This window comes from Berghia stephanieae, chromosome 3 (genome assembly GCF_034508935.2).
Source record: "Berghia stephanieae isolate SIO BIC M18660-M18661 chromosome 3, UCSD_Bste_1.3, whole genome shotgun sequence".
Lineage (NCBI taxonomy): Eukaryota > Metazoa > Mollusca > Gastropoda > Nudibranchia > Aeolidiidae > Berghia > Berghia stephanieae.
In genome coordinates this window covers 104566683-104579182 of record NC_088362.1, presented here as the reverse complement: position 1 = coordinate 104579182, position 12500 = coordinate 104566683, and the positions used below count along the sequence as shown (strand labels likewise).

Below are 12500 nucleotides of genomic sequence, written 5' to 3'. Positions count from 1 at the left end.
AGAGAGAGAAGAGAGAAGAAGAGAAGGTGAGACGAAGAGAAGTAAGAGAATGAAAGAGATGAATGAGAGAATGAAGAAGTAAGGAAGCATGCACAGTCTGTTAAGTGAAAAGATGGAGAATATGACGAAGGAAATTAAGAAAAGAATAAAGAAATGAGAGAAAAAGATGGAATGAACGAGTGCAAGGGATGTGGAGATATCTTAAAAGATAAGTTGAAAAAGAAGAATGAAGAGTTTCTTAGAGTAAGATTTTTTTTCTTCTTTTTTCTTTACAAATATAACATGATTTAAGTCATTTTCTTCTGATTCTGGCACCACCTTATACAGTAAGCATGCCACGCCACTGGCCCCAATTACAGAATAATCGAGATCACAATACTCCATTACCAAGAAGCGCAATATCGAACATTAAAATAACTAAAATACGTTAGCCATGTTTAGAATACAATATGGCTTTCTAAAGCCACACGTAGAAAGCTGACGTCACCCAGTAATTATTGCCGAATAAAAGATCTCGTAGCGATGAATAGTAGAACCATCACAGGCTGCACAAATAACTGTGTGTTGGTTACTATTACTATTATTGATACGATTACTGAAGACCTTATAAAAAAAAATCATAATTAAACATTCTATGATTTATGGACAAGCTATGATGACGACGACGGCAATGATTGATGATGATAATAATGGTGTTGATGATTATGATTGTGATATGACGATGATGATGAGGATGATGATGACGATGATGATGAAGATGATGATGAAGATGATGATGAAGATGATGATGATGATGATGATGATGATGAAGATGATGAAGATGATGATGATGATGATGATGATGATGATGAAGATGATGATGATGATTAGGATGAGGATGATAATGACGAATTACCATTTGTAAATACTCATGAACGTCTCAGGGTTTTCGGCATCAAACATAAGAAGACATCCTTGGGCACCACGGTAAAAAGAGGCTGTGATACTTCTGAACCTCTCCTGACCTGAATGTAAGCAAATAAAGAAATCTGTTGTTGTAATTCGAGTTGGCTTTAAAAAATTGTTAAAACAAACAAACAAACAAACAAAAAAAAAAAAAGAAGAAAAAACCCAACAAAAAAACAACAACAAAAAAAAAAACAAAAACAAAAACAAAACAAAACAAACAACCCCCCCCCCTCCCCCCAAAAAACAAAAAACAAAAAAAACAAAAAAACAAAACCAAATGATAATACCCAACCCCCACCTCCCCCCCCCCCCATAAAAAAAAAAAAACAAAAAAACAACAACAAACAAAAACTAAACAAAAAAAAAAAAAACAAAAAAAAACAAAAACAAACGAAATCATTAAAAAAAAAACAAAACAAAAAAAAAACAAAAAACAAAAACAAACAAACAAAAAAACAAAAAAAAAACAAAACAACAACAACAAAAAACCCCCAACAAAATCAACTTAAAAAAAACCCCAAAAAAAATCACATGAGCTTTTATAAAGCCAAAAGTGTTTTACAGGGAGTTTCAAGGAAACAACATCGCCGAACATGTAGATCGAGACATGAGGATCCTAAGGCACCATTTATTTTGACAGGCATGGTGGCACTCATATTACTAGAGAGCGTTACTTGAGCATGCATATAGCGGGACATCCACTTACAGCGCTTTACATAGGGTCCCCAAACTGACAGCAATACTAATAATATGGGACGGTACATAACGCCTGTTAGGCGATATAATATTTTTTTTCGGACAGAGACGACGATGTTAACATCCATGTACTCATTTTTAACCTGAGTACGGTGAGAGAATGTGAGCCTTTTCCAAGGACTCAACTATTCGCCACTCAATTCGGACCCTGGAACTTCCGATTCGAAGGCGAGTGTCATACCACCAGACCACGTAACCGCACGTTACACATGAGTATGATAGGAAATGTGAATAAAGAATCGTATCAATGGAAAAAATTATGATATGCGCCGCTCATAGCGGAGAAGAGATCTGCAATAATGAGCACAAATAAATTGAGAGTCTTACTAGATCAAAGAAAATAGTTCCTCGGAGCCATCAGCCCCAAGGAGACGGAGTTTCTATTGCGCGAAACAGACGATACCAAATGCTTGCTACCCTTTGGATAGGATGCTAGTCTATTACAAAGTACTTTCCGCTATATCTAACAGACCCAACTACCCTATCACTACAGGTTGGACAGGGGGCTCTGCAAAAATCTCGAGCCTTACTATCTAGTTTAGGTCATGGCTAATGAGCAGTTATCATTTTAGCATTAACATGTTTTTGTCCTTATCCGTAAAAAAAGTTTATGTCCATTGTCCATAGCATATGAAAAACAGACGTACAGAAACAAAACAAAGTAACAAAAAACAAAACAAAACAAAAAATACCCCCCAGACTAGTAGTAGTAGTAGTAGTAGTAGTAGTAGTAGTAATAATAATAATAATATTAATGATAATAATAATGATAATAATAATAATAATAATAATAATAATAATAATAATAATAATAATAATAATAATAATAATGATAATAAAAATAATAATAATAATAATAATAATAATAATAATAATAATAATAATAATAATAATAATAATAATAATAATAATAATAATAATAATAATGATAATAATAATAAATAAATAAATAAATAAATACGTAATAATAAAGAACAGACAAGGAGGACACTTTATCCGAAGAGTTTTTATGAAACACAAGACAATCAATTTGGACAGACCAAAGCAAGCCGCCATTTTCTCCAGCATTCGAGATTTCAGAGCTTGTCATTGTGTCCAATACGTGAGATTATTTATTTTTTTTTTAGTTGAGAACCAATGAACCAACTGTCAGTCACACACCACGGCACTTTGACAAAGCGATCAACTTGTTAAGACTTCTTAATCCTGGGACAATTTTTTGAAGTCTCAGGTATAGAAAGTTAAGGGGGGCATCTTAATTTATCGATATTTGAAGAAAAATATCTAAAGCCAAAGAATGAAAAAAAGGCATTTTATAAGAGAACATAAGAACATTCCTTCCGGTTGTTATGTAAGATATATAAAGTTATTTTGCAAATTGAAATGAAACAGAAAACAGATTAAAAGAAAGGCAAGACGAATCAATTCGAAACGACCGTTTTAAATTCCATTTCTAATTAATTGTTTACGTATTCAACATAGGATGCTTCACAACGTATAGAGAGAGATTCAGCACAGTTGTGTTATCGTAATGATTGCCATTGATTAGGACACAGCACAAGACATGTTTAACTCTCTCCTTACCGATGATTTTCAGTATTTTCCCAAAAATGACAGGGCTTACCCAGCAGATAAATTGATTTTTTTAAAAACTCAAACAATCTCTCTACAAAACAACTTTATGTTCTTATTAATCGAACAAAGATCATTCTTCAAAGTTTGTGATGTACAAAATAATCTGAATAAGAGAAAAAGTATATTATTGTATCCTAACAAATGTGACGACTTTGCTGTAGGTGGTAAGGAGAGGGTTAAGGGAACCTTATGGCTCAGAGGAAGGGTACTTGTCTCAAAGGCAAATGGACCGGATTTGGTCTTTAGATAGAATGAAGTTGACGTCACTCAGGTCTTTGTTATGGTTTTTGCCATCCACGTTTATGAGTAATTCTTACTTAACTGTATTATCCAGACTATAAAACTTCATGGTTACACAGAGTTTTGTGTGTTGGTCTGTTCTATTTCCAGATGGCAATGTTGTGAGCTTCTAAGCCAAGCGCATACTACCTATACTAGTTGTAAGCTCATGGCTTGACGGTGTCCAAAATATTTCGTCAGATTACAAGGCAACGACCACAAAGAAGTGAATATTTGAGTTGTATTCAAAAGCTCAATCAATTGATCATTTGTTTCCCCTAAGCACTATAAATGATATCGTACTTTTCTCTTTCTTTTGGCAATCGTCGCCCTGTGCTGTGACGTATACTTTCGGCTATAGTTTAATGACGGCTACGATTGGTCTCTGGTGGGGTCGAGATCTCTTCCCACACCCCAGTCAACGCAGCAGATGCTAGAACAGGTAGGACTGTTGGATCCTTCCCTTTCTCGTGGGATATTTGCCTCTAAACAGTACTTACTTACTTATCCGAACCAGCGACCACCTGAGCTCTAGCCCTTCGGTCTTGTGCCATGACATAGAAGTTAGACGTCTTTTATAGTTGTTCCAGGTGACTATAAAGTGTGTTACTGATGCTTGGATTTGGTGGGAGGAATGTGCATCTCAGGTCTTCAAGAGGTTGACATTCAAGCAAGTGGTGTGTTACTGTTTCATTGGGGTGTTGACATAGGGGGCAGGAATACTCGGATTGAATTCGTACCTTTATAAGAAGAAGAGGTTCTTAGCGAATTGCTAGCGTGCTATCCAAAGGGTGGTAACCAATTACTACTATCTATTTAACGCTAAAGAAAGCGGTATAAACGCAGGCTCCTTGGTCCTTGTGGCTATTACAAGACTGTTAAAACATTTTGCTTTCATTCTCCTTTTGGGGAAGCTGTGTTCTTGCTCAGACTTGACCAGAAGAAGCTGACATGAGATCTATATTAACCTCCAACAATCAGGGTTTGATTGTACTCTAACCTGTCATGGAATCTAATCGTTTTCATACAGAGAGAAGTGACAAGATATTGAATAATTTGAGATCTTAAGAGGTACTTACTTTACAAGCAATCAGGAAAGTACCATTATATTTTTTTCCTTTTCTTTTCATACACGCACAGACCGTGAGATTATTTGAAGAAGAAGAAGAAGAGGAGAAGGAGGAGGAGGAGGGGGGAGAGGAGGGGTAGGAGGAGAGGTAGGAGGAGGAGGACGAGGAGGAAGAAGAAGATGAGAAGAAAAAGAAACAGTAATAAAGAAGAAAAAGAAGAAGAAGAAGAAGAAGAAGAAGAAGAAGAAGAAGAAGAAGAAGAAGAAGAGATCAACTCAAGCCTTTCGCTCCTTTGGCTTTTAAAAAAGTGTACGCCTTGATAAAAGACTTTTATAAACCAGGCGTCAACCGTAGAGTGAGCAATGGGGGCTAAATGACTTGGTCAATGGAATAAAACCGAAATGATGATAGCAGTGCTCGAACACGAGTTCTCTGGTTCTAAATGTAAAGCATTATCCATTCATCTATAGATAGTATGCAGATGACGTCACTCAGGCCTTTGTTATTGTTTTTGCCATCCGCGTTTGTGAGTTGTTCTCACTAAACTGTATTAACCAGACTATAAAAGTTCATGGTTACACAGAGTTTGTGTGTTGGTCCGTTATACTTCCGGATGGCAATGTTGTGAACTCCTTGGCCAAGCGCATTCTATCTATACGACCATCTCAACCCTCCCCCCCACCCCTGCCCACCTACTAGTAACTGAAGATATATTATTACCAACCTCCTGTGTCGACTATTCTGGTCAGTACTCTCTTCCCATGTCGTGGAATGTCCATCTCAGCGTGGCAGTTCGGCCTGTAGTTGATGCATCTGACGTTAGACGATTTGCATGGTGTCTCATAACGATGGGCCATATCCGACAGTAATGACGATTTTCCCACGCAGTGATCTCCAAGCACAAGAACTTTGATGGTGTAGTCAAAACGAATTGTTGAGGACATCGTTCGGGATTTAAAAAAAAAGTCAAACCTTTGAGCTGAATTTTTTTCTTGTTCTTAGTTGAGTTAGGGGATGGTTTGCTAGTCCGAGTAGTTAAAAAAAAATATTTTCGTTTTCTTTTAAAGAAACGAAATTTAAAAAAGACTAGCCCGGCTTAATTGTTAAATTTGTTGATGCAATGAATTTTGGGTTAAATTTATCCAAATTCCAAGTTTATCAATTGTAGTATGTTTCAAACCATTGCCATTTGAGGTTGTACAGCTTTATGAATGTCACATGTTATAATCAGGATAAAAGTTAAGTAATATTGATTACTCCAAGATGTCAAAGTAAACATTGTTAATGTAAATTTTAAAGTGAATTGTTTACAAAGTCACCTCCAAAGCGTTTGATTGCAACGTTTACTTGTGTATTTGATGTCCAGGTTTTAAATACAATGTCATCTCATAGAACATCCACGAAGTTAATCAAATTTCAGAAGAAAAAAAACAACTTTTCAGACAAATCTCCAGGCCTTGGTTCACAAATTACTGTTGCTCGAACGTAAATCTGTGAAACCTGGACATACAATTATTTAGCCTGAAAAGACAATTGACGCTTTCATCCATGTGTCAGTGATCATATCCTAAAATTGATAGATGACTGGGTTTGTTTTTGACTAGCCTCGAATTCAAAAGAGAGAAAGTAGCTCTCACTGACTGTGATACTTTTATGCTAGGATCAACTTTAAATTTGTTGTAGCGAGTAATTGCTATTTCTGATATGAACAATATAACCAACACACCTTTCTATTTTGGTGTATAACAAAAGACAATCACAACAGAATGGAATACAGTTGAAAACGAAACCCGCAACAAATTAATACAAAATGTGAAAAAAGTCTCACAAATCCGGAGAGAGTAGAACACCCCAAATCCCGTACTTGTAGTTTAGCTGCACTGAGTTTTTCAATGAGATCATACTATTTAAATACATATATTCTCTACCTTGGCCTGTTATCGACGTGTCATAGGACAACCTTAACGAATTGATTAATTACGAAACAGGAATGTCTTAGACACACTGACGATATGGTGGCTAGAAAATTTAAGATGGCGGCGCCAGGGAGCAGTCGCGTCGTTGTCCATCTGAAAGGTAAATGTAAAATGGAGCAATTGAGGCCTCAGCGTAATATCATCTTTTCAATTTAAAATGTTACCAACAACCATTAAACGGTATGAAGAAGGGTTGGACATCATGAGGTATGATGTTCGAGCGATCCCCAGTCAAGACAAGCTAATATTTTGGGATATTTCCCCCCCCCCTCCCCCCCCCTTGTATTTTTCTTCCTTGCTTTATCTGGCATTGTTTAACACACACTTTTTTCAATTATCAAATAAATAAACAATATTTTTGTTTAAAAAGGCAAAATTTCCAAATTCTGATCATACTGACTTAAAATTTAGCTTTCGTCATATATAAAAACAAAATTTGAATCGATGAACATTTAGTTTTGGATTAATATTTCAGAGAAAAAAAATCTTGTTATCTAAAAATGCTAATCAATATAACATGTTCTGCATGATAACTAAAGATAATATGCTTTCCCAACCCAACTAAGTCAGAAAGTGACTCTGTCGTTATATCCCCTATGGTCTTCACAATATGAAGATCGTCCTACATCATTCACGTGAATATTGGACAACTCGATTCTCAAAATGAAAGCGGAGTTTTGTCAAAATAACAATTACAAAATGTAATGAGAAACGAGTAAAAATGAGTTCGGTGCTATTTTAATTCAATTTCAGCTTTTAAAATGATTTTGAAATAGTGTAAAAAAACCGTGATGTCACACCTACATTTCCGGTTCCAAACTCATTGGAAATTGTATGTAACCAGCCCTTCGGAGGACAAATAATGAGTAGGGTACATATTGAATCACAAGGTGGCATAATATCTCTTTTGGTAGCAGGGTGTATAGACAAATTGTTATGATTACGGGACTTAAAGGAACGAGGATGGATGATCTTTCTTGACGACCAGCATATATGAAGACTAGAAAATAAGATGCCATCACTCTGAAATCAGAAGATCAATTAAGTCTCTAGACCTCCGAAAGAGTGGTTTTACACTTTTAATAAGATTGGAACCAGTTTTTTTGACACCACACTTCCGGTTATCTTCCTTTCAGACATTATATATTTGCTCTGACCGCCACTGCAAAAGGAATTAATTATTGGTAAAGCAAAAATACCGTGACAGCTGTGGTAAGGTCAAAAGGTTACTGACCACTGAGGAAGCATGTCATTATGGTTCCGCAAATTAAATTGTGGCGTTGAATATTAAGGTTTCTGTGGTGCGCAATATTTTCATTCGAGCTACAAGGGTTGTAAAAAACCAAAGCTGGTGAGTTTTCCCTTCTTCTTTGGAAAAATCTGCTTGGTCCCGATATGTGGATTCCCTGAGACCGTGACACTTTTATGCTGATGTAGCATAGCACCTTATAGGTGGCGTTCTAATGTACAATACAACTCATACATTTTCCCGTTTGTTCAATTCTGGATATCACAAGAGCGCTCACTGCAACTATCTCCATCCAATATTGGCTAGTAGCTTACCATCAATGTACGTACTTGTTCTTCTAACATAAATATGCTTATGAAGTATGCCCTCGATGAGTTTTACAACCCAGTTGACAGTCCAAGTTGTTATAATACTGTTGTTTATGATTAAAATCGATCGTTATCAAGGCGAAGATAATTAATTGGCATTTATAACTCTAGCTCTTCTCAGTCGTTGTATATTGGACACCCTTCGACATTTACTTTGTTTAACACCACACCAACAAAAAAAGGGGCCAAAAGTAACCTGCCGGGCACTTACATCTTTAAACAAAACATTAATAAGATAAGATGAGATAAGAAAAGACAAGATAAGATATACTTTTTAAACGAGCTCTATGGAGAGATAATTTTAATCGATTGATATATCAGATTAAAACCTTTCTGACTAAAATGTTTTAGAAAGGCCTTTTGTCAGTTTACAGAACCGTATACAATATATACAATACAATACAATACAATACATAATAAGAGCTAAATTAGGCCAATAGTGTGGCCTTTGGTGCCCTATCACAGTGATAAAAAACGGATATATTTATTAGTAAGACATAAAGAACAGGATATCACTTATAAAACAAACATGAATTACTCATCGAATTCAAACTCAAGGGGATCTAATTCCTTATCAATAATATCGAGGTCGGTAAGATCACTGTCAATCATATCACTGGAATGACATGAGATACCCGTGTATTTACGAATCGAACTGCTTTGATCTCCGTCTAGACTAATGATTTGCCGATTTGATAACGGAACGCAAATTAGGGACATATTCATTATTGTGGTACTGGATAATAACATTATTTTGAAATTGCTGGAATAATACAAACACGTAATATGACTCTTTGATAAGATATCTTTCCACCAGGATGATTTTAGAAGCTTTTAGTACGCTGGATTTGCTATTCATGAAAATAATTTTAAAAATTCGTTCCATTGTTTTTACCGCCCGCCATCAAGCCAACAAAACAAAGTATCAACAATTGATTTTTTTTATCAGAGTTCGGTGAATTTATGTCTCTTCAATCCATAAACAAAAAGCACAACATTGTTATGGGTTATTTTAACATTGATTATTTCGGAAACAAAAATGGGAGCTTATTGATATCATGATACAAACAACTCTATCCAACTTGTAAGCGGCCCTACAAACAACCATGGTCACACTTGTCATTACAGACAGTGAACATTCTCTCTATTGACCTGTCTTAACATTGATAAATTTACTTGTGTTTTGCGTTTTATTTTCAATGAAGCAAGAAGTAAAAATTATTATAACATCTCCTGATATGAAGAATGTAACGCATGCACATTTTAAAACAAGACCTTGACCATAACGTTACAAATAAAAATGATGCAAATGGTATCCAGGACTCAATTGTTGATATGGTGGACAAACATGCTCCCTGAAAAAACTAGAGCAGTGAGGGTGAGACGTCAAGCACGCTGGTATAATATTGACTGGATTAGCCAGGAAGCGGGCAGAAAGAAAATGGCTCAAGTCCAGAGACGCTGTAGATAAGAAACTGTACATCGTTGCCAGAAATGATGCCAAAGCCGTCATTTTCAAGCCCAAAAAGAAGTACTATGAAGACAGCCTGAAAAACGTCGGGCGTTCGAGACATTTCTTTGCCTTGACCAAGGAACTGCTGGGACAACAGACGCAAGCAACTCTCCCATCTTTAATCGATCGGGCAGATCTACCAACTCACTTTCGACAATATATTAATGAAAAAACTAATAACATCAGAAAAGAACTCTCACGTGAATCGACCCAAACAACATTTGACAAGTTTCATGGTGATTCATAAACAAAGAGATCACTAAAGCTGGCATACGTGACTGCATTATGTCGTCTCCAACTAAATGTTGTGATCTGGATACCGTAAATACTGCCATGCTAAAAAAAAAAAATGCATTAATGTAACTTTTCAGAGGTCAGCGTGGCTCAGCGTTTCGGTCTTTGCTTTGAAGGAAGGGTTTACTGGCCAACAGTTTTAGAATGTGCGGCTATGTAGTTTGTGGTATGACACTGGTTTTCGGATCTGAAGGTCCTGAGTTTGAGCCTCTTTTTGGAAAAAGGCTCTTAATTCACATTCTCTCAACGTACTCAGGTGTAAACTGAATACCTGGCCGTTAACAGATTTGTCTCTGTCAGAGAAAAAACATTGTAATACCGCCTATCTGGCGTCATGTCTCCTTCTACTTGTTGCGTGTTGCTGTTGGTCAGGTACCCTTTTTAAAGCGCTTTGACCACGTTAAGTGGATATTGCGCTATTTATAAGCTCACGTTTGTTTTTCAGAGTATGTACGAAAGATCATTGTATCAATTCACCCATCTTTGCCAAACTCCGACATTTGGGTCAAAATACTTTTCTTTTTCTCCATATATCTAGTATGAAGTTGACGTCACTCGGGTCTTCGTTATTGTTTTTTGCCATCCGCATTTATGAGTAATTCTCACCAAACCTTATTAACCAGACTATAAACGTTCAAGGTTACAGATAGTTTTGTGTGTTGGTCCGTTATATTTCAGGATGACAATGTTGTGAGTTATTTAGCCAAGCGTACACGATCTATAGATCGATTAAAATGCGGCTATGTGGTCTAGTGGTATGACACTCGCTTTCGGATCGGAAGGTCCTGGGTTCGAGCCTCGCCCACGGCTCATAGTTGAGTCCTTGATAAAGGATCTTTACTCACTTTCTCTCACCGTACTCAGGTGTAAAATGAGTACATGGCCGTTAACAGTAGTGCGGGGCGGTCCTTGGCAAGCTTAAGGACCACGGTCCTACGGTCCTTGGGAAATGAAGACCGCAAGGACCGGTCCTAGGACCGGTCCTTTTTGACATTGAACATTCCTGAGAGACTGTTGGAAATTCGAACCGGTTTGACCTTTGAGACCGTGGGATCGTTCATTCTTGAACCGTTAAAGACCGCTACACGATGAAAACCGTGGTCTACAGGAGTAAAACACACGGAGTAGTCACACTCATTTCAAATTGTAACCTAATTAGAGAAGAGGGGTGATGCCTTCTTTATTTGCTCACTGTACTTCATTGTTACTTCGATAATTTAATAAAATTTGAAATTTTTCCCCATTAACGGAGATAATGGCATCGCCAAGGCGTTGATCGAGTTGTTCGTGGCGTTGATACACACACGCAACTCCTACCCCCCCCCCCCCCCCCCCACACACATTAGAGGGCAGCGAGCATTGAAGAGTAAGAGAGAGACGTGAAGTTATAATAAGAGGGGGTGGATGAGGTAATAAGAAGTAGTGCCGCGCTGAGGACCGGTCCAAGGACCGGTCCGATAGGGAAGACCGGCGGCGGTCCTCACTTCTTATCACCTTTCCACGGTCTCGCGCCATACTAGGCTACTTCCCCAGCGATTCGTTGCCTCGGTTGCCTATCTTCCACCAATCACCACCCATCCCACTTAATTAATCGCACCCACCCCCCTTTGCCATACACTAAACGACACAGACGACCATACAGGCAGACGACCACCAACCTCCACTCCGCAAACCGCCCTTTCGTGTGTGAGATGGGGGGAACAGGAGGCGCACGCCTTGGACGATTCCATTATACGGGGTAAATTTCAAAATTTACTACACCATAATGATCGCAATGACAATGATCTATGGTAAAGGCATGACCCCTCTTCTCTAATGGGTTATTGTTTGAAATGTATGTGACTACTAAAGATGTGTGTGTTTGTGTGTGTGTGTGTGTGTGTGTGTGTGTGTGTGTGTCGAACCTAGCTAGTAGCAAATCCGATTTTTTGTTTTCTTTTGTCCATCTCTTGTCACCACTCCTTTCTATCGCAGTGTTGTCATTTAAAATAATACAATAATATTAAAATTTTGTTTGGTGTTTTTACTAATCAATAATACGAGTTTCATTAGTTTCTTCCTTCCAAAAAAAACAGTTATAACGTCTGAATTTTAAAAAAGTCCAATAGAATATTTGGGGACCCGATAGCTCAGTTGATAGAGCACTCTCTTTATACGCAAAGGGCCAGAGATCGATCCCGGGTGCAGTCGAGTTTTTTCTGAATCCCTGTCTACTCAGCAATGAATGGGTAGCTGAGTTTGTTAGATCTGGCAAAAAGTCACCATCGACCCTTCTTATTAGTGCGGGGCGGTCCTTGGCAAGCTTAAGGACCACGGTCCTACGGTCCTTGGGAAATGAAGACCGCAAGGACCGGTCCTTTTCGACATTGAACATTCCTGAGAGACTGTTGGAAATTCGAACCGGTTTGACCT

The 12500-nt window shown here is 37.5% G+C and overlaps 1 protein-coding gene across 1 annotated transcript in view; it reads right to left on the bottom strand.

Annotated features, from left to right (window-relative positions):
- Positions 1 to 6570, bottom strand: part of LOC144969417 (ras-related protein Rab-3C-like) — a 10624-nt gene extending 4054 nt beyond the window's left edge. The window contains exons 1-3 of the mRNA XM_078908528.1: positions 5413 to 6570; positions 896 to 1004; positions 597 to 603 (exon numbers count right to left, since the gene is read on the bottom strand). Of these exons, the coding sequence (XP_078764654.1) occupies positions 597 to 603; positions 896 to 1004; positions 5413 to 5632 (336 nt within the window). The 5' untranslated portion in view covers positions 5633 to 6570. The remainder of the gene's footprint in view (positions 1 to 596; positions 604 to 895; positions 1005 to 5412) is intronic.
- Between the last annotated feature and the right edge of the window lie 5930 nt (positions 6571 to 12500).